General features: G+C 35.0%; 1 protein-coding gene across 22 annotated transcripts in view; it reads right to left on the bottom strand.

Annotated features, from left to right (window-relative positions):
• RAB3GAP1 (RAB3 GTPase activating protein catalytic subunit 1) overlaps positions 1-19636 on the bottom strand; it is a 144474-nt gene that overhangs the window by 88245 nt on the left and 36593 nt on the right. For 21 of the 22 annotated variants that reach the window (XR_005374204.1, XR_005374206.1, XR_005374205.1 and 18 more), the window contains 5 exons: positions 15663-15782; positions 14077-14242; positions 9342-9441; positions 6058-6139; positions 1423-1491 (listed from right to left, as the gene is read on the bottom strand). Coding sequence is in view for 10 of the 22 variants with exons in the window: in XM_038565070.1 (XP_038420998.1) it covers positions 1423-1491; positions 6058-6139; positions 9342-9441; positions 14077-14242; positions 15663-15782 (537 nt within the window). In the remaining 12 variants the exon portion in view is untranslated. The remainder of the gene's footprint in view (positions 1-1422; positions 1492-6057; positions 6140-9341; positions 9442-14076; positions 14243-15662; positions 15783-19636) is intronic. The other variant, XM_038565068.1, reaches the window with a different exon arrangement.

Here is a 19636-nt window from a genome sequence, read left to right as displayed (position 1 = left end):
CACCCTTAAACTTACAGTTACTCAGATAATAAGGCCATGTGGTTAAATTAAAAAAAAAAAAAAAACCCCAAATATCGATCAATGGATCTTAAGAAATCAAAGTTTATAGACAAAAATGTACAAAAGGAAAACCCACAAGCAAAACAGAATCAAAACAAATATAAAAATTATAGTTCTGAACAGGCAATGTACACTGATAATCTAATAAAACAAATAATTTTAAAATAAAAAAGAAATGAGAAACTAGTATGCACAATGATCTTAATTGGCTTTTTATAGCACTAATAGTAAAAGCAGACTATAAAATTTGCACAAGATCAAATTTGCCCTATTTTCTCAATTAAGTAGATTATTATGTATCCATTTAATGGAATATTATGCAGCAATTTAAAAAATAACATAGATCTATATTTATTGGCATTAAATATGTAAAGATATATACTAAATAAGACAAGTATATAAATTTAAACTTTAAAAAGATACTTTCCCATGCAAATATTGACTCATGTTGTACATGTGAAACTAATGTTACATGCCAATTATATCTCAATTAAAAAAAACAAGGATACACCTCAAAATGCTATTTTTCAAGTAACAGGATTGCATGTAGTCCTTATTTTCTTCTTCATATCCATCTAAATTATCTGATTAAGAAAGCTCATGTTACTTTTACCACCAGCAAAAACAACCTATTTATTTTAATTACAACAAAAAAAAGTATCCTACTTCTCACAATTCTACATCATGCATGAGAAGGTACTAAAATGGTGTTCCTCTTTCTCCACATTCTTCCTAAGTAATATTTGCCATAATTTTTGAGTTATTTCCATTGCACAGGAGCACATGACTGGGACATTTTGTAATTTATGACATTTAATGTTCAAATATGACTCCAACATGTTCTAAAGACCATGACTTCTTCAAAGTAATTCATGAAATACTTCTAACTAGCTAAGAAAAGTTCAACAGAATTATGCACAAATCTCTGCTTAGAGGATCTGCTCAGAGACATCTTTGCTAAAACAAAAGTCAGACTCATATTGTGCAGGGTAAGGGGGATTGGTTAAATAGGTGATGGGGATTAAGGCATGCACTTGTGATAAGCACAGGATCCTGTATGGAAGTGCAGAATTACTATGTTGTATATCTGAAATTATATTACACTGTATGTTAACTAACTGGAATTAAAATACCAACTTAAAAAAAGAGAGATCATTCATTAACCCCAAACTAAAGATCATACCCACAAGGTCAGCAGCTTATAACACATCTCTAATACACACTTAATCAGTCTAAAAAGCAATCTTTAAAAGTAGAAAAATCAACCAATCAGAAAACTGATAAAAAGTTGCTAACCACTCAGCAGTTCATTTATTCTACTGAAATATTTGAATCTCAATATGCTACTCTTAACATACTTACGAATAAACATCATTATCCACAATGATACCTTCAGTCAGGTGAGGCCATGTAGTTGCTAAATGGAGTTCACTAAAATAAAACATAAAACATATCCAAAAGCTCTAATATTGTATGTATATCCTCTGACTTAGCAATTCTACTTCTAGAAATGTATTATAATAACCAGAAATGTATATGCAAGTATGTTAAAAGTCATGCTGTTTATAATACAGTAAAACAGGAGACAATTAGTTTTATTAGCAAATGGTAGCACACCTATATGAAGTTAATGTCTTGCATACATTAAAAACACATGTTATCCATATAATAGCCCAAAACTGTAAATAACCCAAATATCGATCAATGGATAAAGTGTGGTAATAACCATATAATGGCATATTATACACCAATAAAAAGCAGTGAAATATTGACTCATGCTACAATACAGACGAACCTCAAAAACATTTTGTTAAGTGAAAGAAGACACAAAAGGCCACACGCTGCATAACACAATTCATACACAATGTCTGGAACAGGCAGATCCATAAGGAAAGAAGGTAGATTAGTATTTGCCTAGCTAGAGGGCCTGGGGAGATCACGGGGATGATAGCTGAGAGGTAAAGGGTTTCTTTTGGGGATGATGAAAGTGTTGTGGAATTAGAAAGAGATGTTGGTTGCACAACTTTGGAAACACTAAAGACCACTGAACCGTACACATTGTATGGTGAGTATTATGGTACATGAATTATATCTCAATTTTGAAAAACTGAGATAGATCAGAGGTTAGCAAATGTTTTCTAACAAAAGCTCACATAGTAAATATTTAGGCTTTGGGGACCAAGTAGTCTCTGTTACAATCTTGTCTTTTCTTTTAAAACCCGAAAAAATGCAAAAGTGATTCTAAGCTCACTGGGCATACAAAAATAGGCTACTGGCCAGATTCAGTCCACAGGTCATAATTTGTTGACTTCTTAATATAAATAAATATTAAGTTTCAAAATGTTTTCATGTAAAATAAAGCAAGACACAAAACATATACAGGATGACATATATTTATAAAATATATAAACATACTGCACACAAAGAGTTATCTATATAGCAGGCCTGATACTTAGAAAAGGACTACCTGCAAGGTTCACCTTTGGCTTGCCATCTGGGACCTTGAATTTCATGGGGTTCCTATCATTCCTTGATAGGAGTGGCTCACTGTGCCTAAACTACTAGTGCAAACAATATGGTTTACGCTGAATACCTGTTTCCTTCTAGTACTGGACAGGGTGCCTATGTCACCAGCCCCAGATAAACACACCATGCACTGAGTCTCTAGTAAGCTTCCCTGGTAGAGAGCCTTTCATACATGTTTTCAGAATTCACTGCTGGGAGAATTAAGTGTGTCCTGAGTGACTACACTGAGAAAGGAAGCTAGTCCCTGGCTTACTATGGACGTATGTGCCTTTTCCCTTAGCTGATTTTTACACTGTATCCTTTCAATGTAATATACCATAGTCATGAGCACAGTAAATGGTGTGAATCCTCCTAGCAAACCACTGAACCCAAGAGTCTTGCAGAGACCAAGCTGTCATCAGTGACAGTCTATGGGATTGTAAACTTAGTGAATATTCTTTTTCTTGTAGAGATTTTGAACCCACTTCTTGGAGAGTAAAGAAGACAAAAGAGTCAATTACTTAATTTCTCTGATTTTTAGGGTACTCAACTGGCAACTCCAGCCTGCTCTACATTTTAGAATTACTGTGTTAACAGGGCCAGAATCTACAATATAGTACAACCGTGATTAATAACCGGACAACTAGCCACCCTTGGCTCAAGCCTATTTTCTGAGCTGGGTCCTATAATGGTCCCTCTGTGTTACCAAATACCTCTTGAGTAAGTTGATTTTTTGTTTGAATTAGTCAGAATTGACTACTACAGTTTACAACTAAGGAACTTGACTAGCAAACATGATTTTTGCCTCTTTTTACATTTTCTAAAGTTTCCTTACTTAGCATAAATTCATTACTCTAATAGAACAAATTTTTTAGGTAAAAAAATGGCTAGACAGTATGTGATATTAAAGGACATGAATGATGACAAGCTTAAAACTCTAAGCTCTGAAATACCTATAGGTATTAATCTCAGATTCAGTCCCTAAGCTTTTATGACTATGTTCTCTCCTCATCCGTAACTATACAACAATTTCTTTGACAAAGAGAAGACACTGAAAAATGCCTCATTTCCTCTTCTATCACCAAAGATTCCTTTTCAAAACTACAGTGCATGCCCACAGCATTTGTTAATCACCATGTAATTTATATAATCTACCATATACACCATCTCATTCCCAGATTATTTTTGTATTCTTCTTCGATCATCTATTTCTGATTCCTCATCATGATTTAGAATTAGGAAATAATTAATAACTAATTCCTTCACATTTCTATTACCAGGTCAATTTCATTTTCTCTCTCTCAAACTTTTTTGGGACACCTGGGTAGCTCAGTGGTTGAGCATCTGCCTTCAGCTTAGGTCATGATCCCAAGGTCCTGGGGATCAGGCTCCCCACTGGGAGCCTGCTTCTTCCTCTGCCTATGTCTCTGCCTCTCTCTCTGTGTCTCTCATGAATAAATAAAATCTTTAAAAAAATAAAAAAATAAAATTTTCCCTAAGCAAAATCTAATGAATGAACCAGTTGGAGGGCCACAAATATACCATTTCTCTCCCTTATTTACTATGCCATGATGACCACCTTCTTTTCCTTTGGGAAACTTGCCCAATTCTTCATGTATCAAGGCTCTTCATTCCATCTGCAATGGTCATTCTCTCTCTCTCTCTCTCTCTCTCTCTCTCTCTCACTGCCTGGCTAAATCCTCCCTGAGATATTTCCTTTGAGAACACTTTCCTAATGCATCCCAATCCAAACTAGTTTCTCATTTTACTGTTATTACAGCCTATATATTTCCTTCAAATTACCCCCAGTCTGTAACTGTACCTTTATTTAGGTGATTATTTTGTCCATTTCTTTCAATCAGACTGTAAATGCCAAGAAGCCAGAAAATGTTTTATTTAGTTCTGAATCTTCTTATTTCAGCATAGTGCCTGCCTGTCCTGGCACATATAATAAATAAGTATCAGCTACAAAAGATACTTATTTTATCTTTCCCTCCACTGATTTTAAGTTAAAAGTATTATTAGTTCTACCTCTACGTTAGAGTATTAAGAATGTACATATGTGCCTTTCTGGAAGTGATAATCTCCCCATGACAACATACCACTTGCAAAGAACTACCTTCATCCCTCCCTGGAAGAGAAGAGGAAGCACAAGAAGTGTCTGGTGCAGAATCCCAATTCCTACTTTATAAACCTGAAGTACCCACGATGCTACAAAATCACCACCATCTTTAGACGTGCAGTTTTGTGCGTTGACTGCTCCACTGTCGTTTGCCAGACTACAAGAGTTTTTAAAAGCAAGGCTTACAGAAGGATGCTCTCCTACAGACAGAAACAGCACTAAAAGCACCCTGAATCAAGATGAGTGGGAAACCATCCCAATAAACACATTCTGGATACATGCATGCATAGACACACACACACACACACACGCACACGCACACGGTATGGATGTGTGCGTATATGGTTTTTAATTAACCAAATAGTTTAACTAAAATAAGACAGTTTTAAAATCAGCATTATTGGGATCCCTGGGTGGCGCAGTGGTTTGGCGCCTGCCTTTGGCCCAGGGCGCGATCCTGGAGACCCAGGATCGAATCCCACATCGGGCTCCCGGTGCATGGAGCCTGCTTCTCCCTCTGCCTGTGTCTCTGCCTCTCTCTCTCTCTCTCTCTCTCTCTCTCTCTCTCTGTGTGTGTGTGTGACTATCATAAATAAATAAAAATTAAAAAAAAAAAATAAAATAAAATAAAATCAGCATTATTAATGTTTTCCAAATATTTTGCTCTCAGTGATTAAATTTTCCAAGCCTTACATTTTCTTATAAAGCAAAATTTTCTTAAAGTTCAGTAGCTCTTCTAGAAAAGCAGTTAGGTAACCTAAGAGGTCTGACTTAAGTCTCTATTTGTACATTTGGAAAAAGTGGTCAGGAAAAATGTAAACATTTGTTAATTCTCTGTGATGAATACACGAAAGTTTGTTACATAGGACATTCTCTGTGCTTTTCAATATATAAAATGTCTCCCAAAAAGTAGGCCAAGAATCACTTCTATAAAGAATACTCAATAAATAGCATTATACACATTTTCTTTATTATTTCAAAGCCTCTTTTATTTCCAAATTACAGAGTAATAAAAAAATAGATGGACAGATGGTTAGGTGTAGGTCTGCTTCTGGTACTATACTCATTCCAGAAGGCTACAGTATTACAAAGCACAGTAAAATAAATATTAATAGAATTTAAAAAGTAAACTCCTAGGGTTGCTGGATGGCTTGACAATCAGTTAAGTGTCTGCCTTCAGCTCAGGTCATGATCTCAGGGTCCTGGGCTCGAGCCCTGAGTCAGGTTCCCTGCTCAGCAGGGGGTCTGCTTCTGCCTCTGCCCCTTCCCCCTGGCTCATGCTCTTTCTTTCTCACTGAAATAAATAAAATCTTAAAAAAAGAAAGAAATGGTCAAGTCCCATAATTCAAATGATAGATTCAAATTCCCACCTTATAGGATCTTCACAGGCACCAAATGGTAACTTGCCGAACTCCAGGCCTCCAACTTCTCCTCCTACAAGGGCATCTATATCTAAGCAAAAGAAACAGTTTTCCATTATCCAGCAAAAAATTAATAAGAATTTAATTTAGTGAGGTTAGTTCTCTGGGAGATCATAGATTTAAATGTGCCTATATCAAGAGCACATAAAGTTAGAGACTAAACCATCTTTAATTAGATTGCTTATAAAGGGATACCTGGGTGGCTCAGTGGTTTAGCGCCTGCCTTCAGCCCAGGGTGTGATCCTGGAGTCCCGGGATCAAGTCCCACATTAGGCTCCCTGCACGGAGCCTAATTCTTCCTCTGCCTGTGTCTCTGCCTCTCTCTCTCTCTCTCTCTCTCTCTCTGTCTCTTATGAATAAATAAAATCTTAAAAAAAAAAAAAGATTGCTTACAAAAAAGTTAAAATAAATAGAATGTTATAATAAAAGAACACACTGAATTCCTATTTGTAGTGTTTTATTCAAGCCATGTGTTCTACATTTTACTCTTGAAATATTCCTTAAATAATGCTTAAGAACATTAGTTCTGTACTTTTCTTTGCATTTTCTAAGAATGTGATTAATATCATCTAAAAGAAAGATTATCCAAGTATTAAAAAATTTAATCATCAACCTACATTTATCGGTTTTGCTGTCAATAATTTCTGAATGGCAAATTAGGTATCATTAATAAATTTTTATTTTTGTTGGTAGTACATGGAAATACTTTCAGTTTAACAAAGAATTTCCTTTCTGTTATGAATAGTATCTGAGATTAGAGGAGAATTTAGAAGGTAAGTCACTCCCCCCCTCACCAATTTTAAAGAACTAATAAACACTTCTAAAAGACATCCAGAGGATTTATTTCTCTTTGAAATAATTCAGATGGTTGCTTTTCATTATTTGCACTACACTGGGAATTTCACAAATTAGAGTCTATTGTTGTTTTATGAATATTCCCCAGATTTGCTAAAATATTGTTTGATAATTATCTACAACCTAACCAAATTAAAATTAGTCATTAAATATGGCTCAATTACTTGATTCAGTAAATTTTCTCAAGTCAATTTCATTTCTCCAACTAAAGAATGCTTGTAATAATAAAGATTACAATAACCAGATTTATTACAAGATGTGAATCTTTAAGAGCTTCAAAATATGTAAAAAGCATATTTTATAAATTAGTAAGCTAAAATTTTTTACTAGATCATAACTGTGCAGAAGTTTTAATTCAATTAAAAGTTCAGAAAAGGGGGTGCCTTGGTAACTCAGTCAGCTAAGAATTCCAGAGTCCTGGGATTGAGCTCCAAGTCAGGCTCCCTGCTCAACAGGGAGCCTGCCTCACACTCTCCTCCCTGCTCCTGCTTGCTCATGTTCTCTCTGTCACTATCCTTGTGTCTCTCCTCTCTCAAATAAATAAATAAAATCTTAGGAAAAAAAAAAAGTTCAGAAGTGGCTCAGTCGGTTAAGCACCTGACTCTCAGGGTAAGATCAAGCAAGCCCCATAACAAGCCCCACTCTCTCCCCATCTGCACCTCCATTCTCTCTCTTCTCCCTCTCTAAAAGCACAGTGTCTGGCCCATATTACATGTTCAAATCCATTCCTTCCCTCTGTAAGGAGAAAATATTAAAAATTTACGTGGCCTTCAGTTCACCGCGGAAGATGGTTCTATTTTGGTCTCCATTAAAAAAGAATCGGCAAAAATAAATAAATAAATAAAATGAATCGGCAAGAGAACATTAACAAAGGCCTTACTGGCAATCAAAATTATAATGCTAACATTCTGGCTCTTGGGCTTCTTCTTAGATCATCAATAAACTAAATCATCTTGGGAAATGTTAAAAATTGACTAACAATAGAGCAACCTTTGAAAAAAGGAAAAAGAGGGCAGGAATTAAAACCTTCACATAGAAACTGGCTACAAATTGTCTGGAGGGTATTGTCTGGGAACTAAAATTACCAAAATGAATGTTTGGGTCTTTCTTCTAATTTAATTATCAGCTTAGCTTTTATTTCCCTTTGCTATAGTTTAGATGTAATTCTTTTATTGTACATAGAATTTCAAATTATTCTGTGATATATAAATAAAATGCTGGTAGCACATATAACTACTAAAGGCTAAGGACATACTACATTAATTCCAGTATCATTCCAAAACTACCTGTTTTCTATCCTATACGTAACCAACTACCGGGGCACCTAGGTGGCTCAATAGTTGAACATCTATCTGTCTTGGGCTCAGGTCGTGATCCCAGGGTCCTGAGATCAGGTCCCACATCAGGTTCCCAGGAGGGAACCTGCTTCTCCCTCTGCCTATGTCTCTGCCTCTCCATGTGTGTCTCTCATGAATAAATAAATAAAATCTTAAAAAAAAAAAAAAAAAAAACTACTTGGAACAAAAATAAATAGTAAAGAATATTGTTTTATTCTAATTTCTTTTTCATGGGGGGGGAGTAGACAAAAAAAATGTTTTTAGGTTGGTAAAATCCTTGTAATGATTTATAAATTTGCATTACATTTCTTATTAGTTATACTTGAATATAATTACACTTGTATGTGAGAGAAATACCCAGGAACCAAATCCTCACTTAATTAGACTATATGTCCAGTAGGGTGAACTTTTCTAGAACTTAGGTAATATGTTGTTCATACCTGCACCCCAAACATCTCAGGTTGGCTGGCCCATTATAGGCTTATAATTAATAATTACTGAATGAATCATATATTGCTTTATGGCTAAGCAGGTAAATTGGCTTTAATTACATCAAGAGGACATTAAAGTAAAATATTCTAGAGCTCTACACATCTTAAGTATATGTGTATATACACATTTTTTTCCTGCTTTCCTTATTACATTTAGTACTCTTCTTCAAACTCTACTTTCCAAAAGGTTCTCAGCTTATGAGGTGGCTTCCGTTATTACATTCTAAAAAGATATTTAAGTCATTCACTACATACTAATTTGCAGTACATGATGCTCCACAGCAGGAGGATGCTTTATAAATAATAGCTTTCAAAAACAGATTGTCACATATCGAGTAATGCTGTCTCTAGGACAAACCTCAGAGCTTTTTTCAAGAGCAAAAAATAAAAATAAAAAAGATAAAGGCAATGAAATCAGCAATACTCCATTTAGAATGAATTACAAATATTTCAAACTTAAAACACTTAAAACCCACTGTTAAATAATTTCAATTTCCAAATATATTTTCTTTACCATTTATATTAAGTTAAATACACTAAATTATCTCACCTGGAGGCTGCTGAGGCCAAAAATACTGCTGCCAATCCTGAAGTACATATGTAAAGCGAATAGCAATACTAACTGGAGGCAAAGGAGTTAAAGGACATCCCTGGAAATAAATATAAAGAGAGTATTGTATAGCTTTTAAAAAAGTGTCTTATAAACAATGCCAGAGAGCAAATTACATGAACATGAAGCTGTTTAAACTATTAACTGGAGGACTCAATGGTTATGCTTCTGACTCTTGATTGTGGCTCAGGTCATGATCTTGGGGTCATAAGATGCGAGTCCCTTGTGCTGGCTGTGTGTTGAGCCCTTGTAGGTTCCCTGCTTGGCATGGAGTCTCCTTGCCCCTCTCCCTCCCCTTCTGTCCCTCCCCCAACTCACATGGGCTCAGGTGCACTGTCTTTCTCAAATAAATAAACAAATCTTTTTAAAAAACAAGTAAATAAACTGCTACCTGGAAACAAAATAAATGGTCGCTCTTGCAAAATAGTTTATATTAATGAATCAGTTAACAGAAAATTTAGATTCATTTACATTCATTAAAAATCATGAAAATCAACATCATCCAAACATTCTATGATCTCAGCTTCCCTTAATAATGGTTAACCTACATTAATGTGGAATAGGACTTAAATATAATAGGAATCACTTAGGGAGCATGTGAAAATAAAAATGAGAGAGTATTCTGCATATCTGACCAGTTACTAGGTGTTGCTGTTATCGCTGACCAGAAAGACTAAGACACATATAGCCCAGCAGCAGCATCTATAAACGTCACTATTAGCTTTAACCAAATACAAACTCAATCTATAGTCACAATACAAAGTGGCCGCCTCCAAAAAAGATAAGTCAGTTTTGGGCTGCTGTGTCCTACACAAGCAAGGTAAGATTCTGGCTGGTTAGGAAAAATAAGACTTGTTGGTCAAGTCTGAATATTAAGCGAGAGTTCATCCACAGTAAGATATGAATAGTCTAAACAAAATTGCTTTGACATAACCTCTGTTCTAGTTACATAGCAACATAGATAAATATAGAAGATAACCAGAAAGAAATAGCTAGGATCGAACATGATATAAAAATATCTTTGTGGGCCCTAAAAAGGTACACAAAATCCAAAGTTTTAAGGGGAGCTTAAGACACATGACTGCTGAGTTCCAGGTGTGAAAGGTGGCAGTGACGGCCTAGGATTACAGACTGCATTAAAACAGAAGTGGAAGTTCAACTCTGCCCAGAGTGAGCACACTGCATGACTGCTTAAAGGCAGACACTGGAAGCAGGGCACATCTGCTTGGTACAGTAGTTTTGTCAGACATTATGAGCTGGGAAGAGTTACTATGTAAGGGGGTAAATACTCTCATAATCTAAGCAAGCAATCCAGTAATTCCAAGACTATGCAATATTCCTAATATCACCAGAGCAACAGGCTCCAAGCACCATTTAAAAACCCAATTCTGAAATTTTCTACAGGTAGGGAGTAAGCTACTTATAGCTTACAGAGCTGTAAGTTAGGATGGGAGAGAAAGTGAGCCTGCAAACAAAATTTCCACAAAACATGAAGAGATGTAGTTGTAAAGGAGACAGATACCAAGTCCACATTCGAGAGCATAAAACCATGAAATATAAAGAATAGTTGAAAAAAAAAGAATAGTTGAACAAATGTCTAAATGAAAAAAGACTAGAATGTATATTTTCAAATATTTAGAGGATTATGGCAGAATTTAAATTTTATGTACTCCAAAAGGCAAAACTGACCGCCCAGCCCTACCAAAAGGAAGCCTTTTCTAATAAATTATAGATGTATGTGAAAATGAAATAACCTTCCAGTGAAGGGTGAGTACTCTGGAACATTGTAAGCAAATGTTAAAGGGTAATTTTTATAAAGATAGCTTTAGAGAGACATTACAGAAGAGTCACACAATGGGTATCTTTAACTATGTAAAACTCTTATAAGTGTCCAAAGCAACTCTTAATTATAATAAGTTCAACTCTTGTCAAATCAATTCTGAGGGACGCATGGCTGGCTCGGTGGGTAGAGCATTTGACTCTTGATCTCAGGATCTTGAGTCTAAGCCCCACATAGCATATGGAGCCTACTTCTTAAAAAAATCAATTTTGAGAGATGTTTCTTATCTAGGTGAGTGAGCTTTTTGAAAGTTCTGCCAGATGATGTGATGAACTGATTGAGAACACTTTTTCAAAGAACGATTTTATTTATTTGAGACAGAGAGATCATGCATATACACACAGGGGGTGGGGCTGCTGGCAGAGGGAGAGGGAGACGCAGACTCTCTGCTAAGAAGGGACGTGGGGGGGATCCCTGGGTGGCGCAGCGGTTTGGCGCCTGCCTTTGGCCCAGGGCGCGATCCTGGAGACCCGGGATCGAGTCCCACGTCGGGCTCCCGGTGCATGGAGCCTGCTTCTCCCTCTGCCTGTGTCTCTGCCTCTCTCTCTCTCTCTCTCTCTCTCTGTGTGACTATCATAAATAAATAAAATTTAAAAAAAAAAAAAAAAAAAAGAAGGGACGTGGGGCTCAATCTCAGGACCCTGGGATCATGACCTGAGCCGAAGGCAGACACTTAACCAACTGAGCCACCCAGGCGCCCCTAGAACACTTTTTTTTTTTTAAGGTACAGCTAATAAACCATCATAATCTAAGTTAGACTCCAGAGATCAAGGTGGTGGCCCCTAGTTTCAGTAAAGAGAAGTTCAGCTAAATAAAGGACATAAAAGATCTACGAAAATAATGTTCACTACTGTTTTAGAAGAGGAATAAAGTATCAATATTTGCATCTGACCAGAAACATGACCAAAAAATATACAATTGGAGAGAGTTGTATATTCTGGTGAAAACTCTTCTGGTGAGAGAGCAAAGGAAAACAAATGGACAAAATATATACATACTTATCTTTATCAAATCTTTCCCAAAACATCACATGTAGAATGAAGCAGTACTTAAAGGATTTCAAAGCCCAGAAAGTTTTTTTTTTTTTTTGGGGGGGGGGGGGGGAATTACATACCCATACATGGAACTCTCTGAAATATATGCTTTGATAATCTTTTAGTGGAGATAAACACAAGAAACTGTGCCTACCTCCACACTGAAAACATTTTCATGAAATTAAGTTTTAATCCTAAATATTTAACAAACCATACCTACTAAAAGAGAATTTCTGCATTTTCCTCATAATTTTTTCCTTTTTAAAACTTGTCAACCTTAAGACTGCAAAGCCAGCATAATTAACATCCCTGTGACTTTCACCAAAGTTCACCAATTATTAACATTTTGATACACATATATAAATGTAAATAATTTTTTGGCTGAACCTTTTTTTTAGCTGAACCTTTTGAAAGGAAGTTGTAGGTATTCACTTCTAAATACTTCAGCAGGTAATTACATAAAACAATTATCATACTCAAGAATTTTAATACTGGCACTATTTTCTAATATATACTCCATGCTAAAATTGTTCCAATCATATCCTTTTTGGCTATTATGTTTTGGTCAGAGATCTAGTCAAGGATTATGCATTGCAGTTACCTATTATGTCACTTTAGTCTCCCTTAATTTAAACAGCTCCCAATCCTTTTTTGCCAATCATGGTACTAACTTTTTAGAAGAGACTAGGCCAGTTACTTTGCAAAATATGGCTCATTTTGGAAATGAGATTGTTTCCTCATGTTTTAACTTATGTTAAATATTTTAGGCAGGAATGCAACACAGGTGATAATATATTCTATTCAATGTATCATTCTAGGAGACATCTTATTATCGGTTTGTTTATAAAGTATGATCACTTCGGTGAGATGGTTGTCAAGCACTTATTTCTCTAGGTAGAGGATCCAATCCCCCATTTCCTCATCTGGCTTTGTTCACTTTCTAATAGCTCCTCAACTTACTTTCTTACCTCAGAGTAACATACACAAGTCCTCCTTATCTGATAGTGTTTTTATAGAACCAAGGATATACTAAGTATATTCCATTTAGCCTTACTGCTTGCAGTCGTAAAACATAAGCCAGATTAATTTTTAAAAATTGAATCAAATAAAGATGGAGCAGGGGAGACAATTCAGAAAACAAAGTGTTGACACCTCAAGGAGCTCACAGTCAAAGTCCTAAACAAGCAGCTACCTGAAGCTGCTGACATTGCCAACAGCTGACCCCTGAACATGGATTTGACAATGCAGATCCACTTATAGATAAGCTTTTTACAGTATAATAATACTATAAAAATGTGTTTTCTCTTCCTTACAATTTTCTTAGTAACATTTTTTCTCCAGTTTACTTTGTTATAAGAATATGATATGTAATACACATAACACACAAAATGTGTTAATCAAATGTTTATGTAACTGGTGTGACATAATCAAGTTTGGGGGAGTCAAAAATTATAAGTGGATTTTTGTGCACAGGGGAGGGAGAGTGTCAGGGCTCTAACCCCTGTGATGTTTAAGGGTCAACTTAGAGGAAAAGGAGTAGGAAGAGATAACACAGTAAATAAATCTTAACAAATTGAACAATATTAGTTTAATTGTTTTTTTAGCATTAGTACACTAAAAATCTAACTAGATACTGTTTCTTTAAACAGACATAGTAATTTATGTAGTCAATTATATCTTCCTTCCAACTAATTACATGATGAATATTACAGAGAAATGTTTCTACATACTCAATAAAATTACTAAATTGCTATTTTTAACTGGATCCCAGATAAGATTGACAATATCAATGCAAACTCACAATCTTTGATTTGAAGATATCCAGCAGACCTGATAAATGAGTGTACTGATTTGGCACTTTCCGAAGATGAACCATTTCAAAATCAGTTCGGACACCATGACCCTGACATTCGCCCACATACATTCTTCGCCATTTATGATGAATTTGCACAAAGAGTGGCACCTGGCTGTAGGACACAATTAAATGGGAATGGACTTTAAGTTCATTAAACACTGAGTAATTCCTAAAAGTTTCCCTATTACTTTAATCTCAAATATTTAAAAATACTTAGCAAGGATCATTCATTAGACTTATAAGAGACACTATCAAGTTTCTTTTGTCTGTATACTAATAAGCTGAAGAAATAATCATCTAGTGGCACTTTATATTCAGAAAATTGTTTTAAAAATAACTAAGTCAAAAAAGGCACAATGAAAAATATTTTTGAATAGAAACAATCATACTGAGATAGGGAAACTGAAGGATTCCATAAAAATCTGCTTTTTGCTCCTTTTCCTGCTTCTATTCTTGCTAGGAACTGAACCCTCACTTTACACATGGCTCAGAATGCAAATAGTTTATGTTCTCCTTGTAAGAGATACAGAGTTGATGATTTCTCTAGAATAGATAACACCTAAGAAAAGACCAGGTGAGAATGACCAGACAAAGGTATCATATGCATATTCCAGACCACCAGCACTAGGTATCTCCATGCCAAGACACCCTGGCTCCAAGGAATAACAACTGGGCCCTCATCTTTGTTTTAACCAGTTCTCGGATGCCTGAGAGAATATGTATGCCAAACCATAATCCTCAACAAAAACCCCCAGACCCCAAGCAAAGATGAAGACTTCCTCTTTTCCTGAGTCTTCCAGATACCCTGTACCTGCACTCTCTCTATGCCTTTAATAAACTCTGCTTTCAACTCCTAATGGCTCAAGTTTTATTTTTATCCTGCACACATCCCAGGACCCTCTCTCTGGGTCTGGATCAGGCCTGCTGGCATTGGTATCATATTAGCCTTTCAAAGAAAAAATAAAATTTGATTCACAGGTATGAAATAATACAAATCAAACCAACACTGGTAGTGAAATATTTAATCACTTGACTATAGAGCCTATCCTTATTCACAGATATGCATGTATGAAAATAAGCCTACTCCCTAAAATTTATTTGTAACCCCAAAATCAATACTCTCAGCACTTTCAGTCATTTGCAGACAATACATAGAGCAGCAAAAAGTTTGAGTCACCTGAAACAGGCAATCTCAATTGAGGTCGAACAACACAATGCTCCATTTCCAAGTCTGAGTATTAGATTTTGTAACAAAATTTAAATAAACTGAACATTTGGAAGCAAAACAAAAAATAGTACAATTTAGTCTTCATGCAAATATTCATTGAATATTTCAGTAAATTTCCCTTTAGAAATGTACTCACTAGAGGTTTTGAGTTTGTCCTTCTACATGATATTCCAAAAGAATAATGCACTAGTAGGAATCCTAAGAATTTCTTTAAAAAAATCTAACTTAAGAACCATTTTCCTTCATAAATTATAATTAAAAGTAGTTTAATTCTTTATCTTGGCTTTTCAAAATGTCCACATACCAGCCAGTGTTTCCCAAAGCAATAGACACAGAACTCAAAAGAAGATTGCATTTAGATTCACTGAGAACTGCATCATGGTTTGCAGCAGGGGCAATCACCACAAACTCTCGGAGTCCATACCTTAAGAAAAAAAAAAAGAATTACTGTCATTAAACAGGGAAAATTTCAGAACACAAAACCATTATTTGAAAAATTCGAAAAAAATCTCCCTCGTGTTTAGCAAGTCATGTCTGAGCTATAGGTGTTTCTCTTTTTTTCAATGGCAACTGAACTGACAATAATGTGAATTTCCTTCATTTAGTAAAACACATCCATTATTCACCTAGTTCCTCTCAATTGACAATTGAAAAGCAATTTGCTGAAATCACAAAAGAAAAAGTATTAACAGTTTTGCCCTAAAAGTTAAGTTTCCAAGACTGAACTCTTGATTTAGTTAACTGCTAACATTAAGTATACTGATGTGGAAAAATAAAGTTTGATAGATTCCCTAAATGAGAGGAAAATAATTATCAGCCATCATGTATTTATACTATCTAAATGTGAAAACGTGGTTTACTTAATTAAGAAATTATTTTATTATTTTAAGACACGGAGAGAGGTTGAGAGAGGCACAGAGGGAGAAGGAAAGAGAGAATCTTAAGCAGGCTCCACACCAGTGCAGAGCCAGATGCCAGGCTCAATCTCACAATCTGGAGTTCATGACCTGAGCCAAAATCAAGAGTCGGATGCTTAAATGACTGAGCCACCCTGGAGCTCCAATGAATTCTTTTATTATTTTACTCAATAACACATTTTAGGTAGGAGTCACAAAATGATCAGAGAATGGCTTACTCTTGCTACAGTATCTTACTTACAAAAATGAGAACTTCTCATTTAGTTGTTAAGTCCTTTAAAAGCCACAAATTTGTGGCCAAATTTTACAAAAATATAAGGTCAAGTTAATTTTGACTATTTTTTTAATATTTTTTTTATTTTTTTTATTTATTTATGATAGTCACAGAGAGAGAAAGAGAGAGAGGCAGAGACACAGGCAGAGGGAGAAGCAGGCTCCATGCACTGGGAGCCTGATGTGGGATTCGATCCCGGGTCTCCAGGATCGCGCCCTGGGCCAAAGGCAGGCGCCAAACCGCTGCGCCACCCAGGGATCCCTAATTTTGACTATTGAAAATTCCTGTTCTAGTCATTCCTAAATGTATTCTTAATATTTTTGTAAATTAATTTATGAAAGGCATTACTCATTTGCCTATTTTAACTCTGGTATGTAGGGTTGTAAATGCTTATTTTTACGAACATTCTCAAGAAATCTCCCAGGGATAAAGATTTAAAAATAAAAACATTTCAACCCATAATCTGTTTATTGTTTAGATGACAAAAATTTATTTCATCTTCTCACCTTGCCTCCATCTTCCCACCCTTGAAATCAAATATTAGTTATGCAGAGATAGCATTAAATACTGGAAAGAATCCAGAGCTATGAATTTTAAACTCTAAAGGCTTTTAAAAATACACTTTTCTCTTTTTTTAATGTCCTTGGAAGAAAGAAAACAAAACAAGTGAACATTTTTCCCCATGTCATCACCCACACTAGAGTGAAACTACAGTCAACAGTTCTTGGTTATTCTTCCAGAAATAATCTATGTACTCACCCTACCCTCAAATAAGATTATATATGCTTTCTGTACCTCCTTTTCAAAGGCTAATTCGCTACTGATCAATACTCTGTCTCTAGTTTTATGCCACTGCAACAATACTACCGCTATTTCTACAAATATAACTATAGGATAAGCTCCTATAAGTTGCTGGATAAAGGAACATCTGTATTTTTTATAGCTGCTGCCAAATTATCTTCTCCCTCTCCACACACAAACTATGCCAGTGTATACTCCCAATAACAAATAAGCCAAACTGAACTACTTTCTGTAAATATGCAATAAAAGTAACTGTGTCCTCTATAGAATGAGGGAAAACATTCTCTAACTGGAATGTTTTCCCTCATTCTATAAGTACCTGACTGATACTTTCTTTGAAGATTTACCTCAAATACCACCCCATCACTCCTGTTAAATATGCTCTCTTCTCTGTATTGTAATGTATTTTTCCAGTTACTATTATTACCTTTGAAGAATCAATATCTATCACTGATTTACTATCTGTACTAGACCTATTTGAGGCCTGAGACAATGCCTTCAAGTAAGCAAACATTAAGGAGGGGCCTTAAAAAAATGAGAAAAATTAACAACAAAAAGCAACCAACCAGATTAAGAAGTAAACAAACAACCTAAATAGACATTAGTCCAAAAAATATATACAATAGAAAAATAAGCAAATGAAAAGATGTGGTCAACATCATTAATTATTAGAGAAATGTAAATCAAACCAAATGTAAATCAAACTCAAATGATATACGGCTTCACACCCACGAGGATGGCTATTATAAAAAGCAAAATGAAACAAATAACAAATGTTGGCAAGGATATGGAGAAATGAGAACCAATGAGCATGACTGGTACAAAAAGCAAAATAGTACAGCCACTATGGAAAACAGTATAATGATTCTTCAAATAGTGAAATACAGAACAGCAATTCCAAGTATCGATATATACTTAGAAAAGTTAGAAGCAGGGACCGAAAGAAATACTGGAACATGCCTAATCACAGACCTCATCCACAACAGCCAAAAGGTAGAAACAACCCAAATGTCTATCAATAGTTGAATGGATACACAAAATGTGATATATGCAGAGAGTGAAATATTATTCACCGCTAAAAGGGAAACAAATTCTAATATATGCTGTAACACAGATGAACCTTGAAGACTTGATGCTAAGTGAAATAAGCCAGTCACAAAAGGATGAATACCATATGATTACACTTAAATGAAATACATAGAGTAAGTAGTCAAACTTATGTAAAATGTAAAATGGTGGCTAAAGGGCCTGGCAGACTAGGGATTGAGCAGTTATCATTTAATGGGTACAGCATTTCAATATGGGATGATGAAAAAGTTCTGGAGATGAACAGTGATAATGGTTGTGCAAAAATATGCATGTACTCAACACCAGGGTATACTTAAAAATGGTTAAAATGGTAAATGCTTTATGTTTTATTACAACATGAATTATACAAATGAGCAAAACTGATAAATATTCTAAACAATAAGAAATATCAAAAAATTCTATTCAAAGGTGTTCAACCTTACTGGTGATTAGGAAAATAAAATTAAAAGAAGATATCATTGTTTACCAATTAAATTGGCAAAAAATACAAAATACTGGTATGATCTAGTATTGGCAAGAGTTTGGAACATGCTACAGGTAGTGGTATAAACTTTTAAAACATTTTTGGAAGACAAAAAGGAGGAATATATCAATATTTAAAATTCACAAACTCTGTACTAATTATATCTATTTTACAAAAACATTCATACAAATGCACAAAGCTATGAAGGCATACCTTTTGAAGGTACTGAAGGGTTCAATTCCAGACTACCACAATAAAGCAAGTATGAAAATCAAGCATGTACAATGACTTTTTGCTTCCTAATGCATATAAAAGTCATTTTTACACTAAATTGTAATCTGTTAAGTGTGCCAACAGAATCATATAAAAAAACAAACAAATACCTTAAATAAAAAATACTTTATTACTTATAAATGCTAACCATATTCTGAGCTTTCAGAAATCACAGATAATAATTAGAATAATAATGAAAAAGCTTAAAATCTGCAAGACACAGAAGTGAACTAATGCTACTAGAAAACCAGACTTGAACATATATACTTGCTCAACACATCCATGGTTGCTACAAACCTTTAAGTTGTAAAGAAAAATGCAGTATCTGCAAAATACAATAAAGCAAAGCACAAAAACGATGTATGCCTTTATGCGTTTTATGATGTTCATGGGTTAACAGATTTTATGATGTTCATGGTTAACAATTTAATTGTAAAAACTCAAAACAACCTTTCAACAGA

This window comes from Canis lupus, chromosome 19 (genome assembly GCF_011100685.1).
Source record: "Canis lupus familiaris isolate Mischka breed German Shepherd chromosome 19, alternate assembly UU_Cfam_GSD_1.0, whole genome shotgun sequence".
Taxonomy (NCBI): domain Eukaryota; kingdom Metazoa; phylum Chordata; class Mammalia; order Carnivora; family Canidae; genus Canis; species Canis lupus.
The sequence above is the reverse complement of the archived record's forward strand: the minus strand, read 5'-3'. Positions and strand labels throughout refer to the sequence as shown.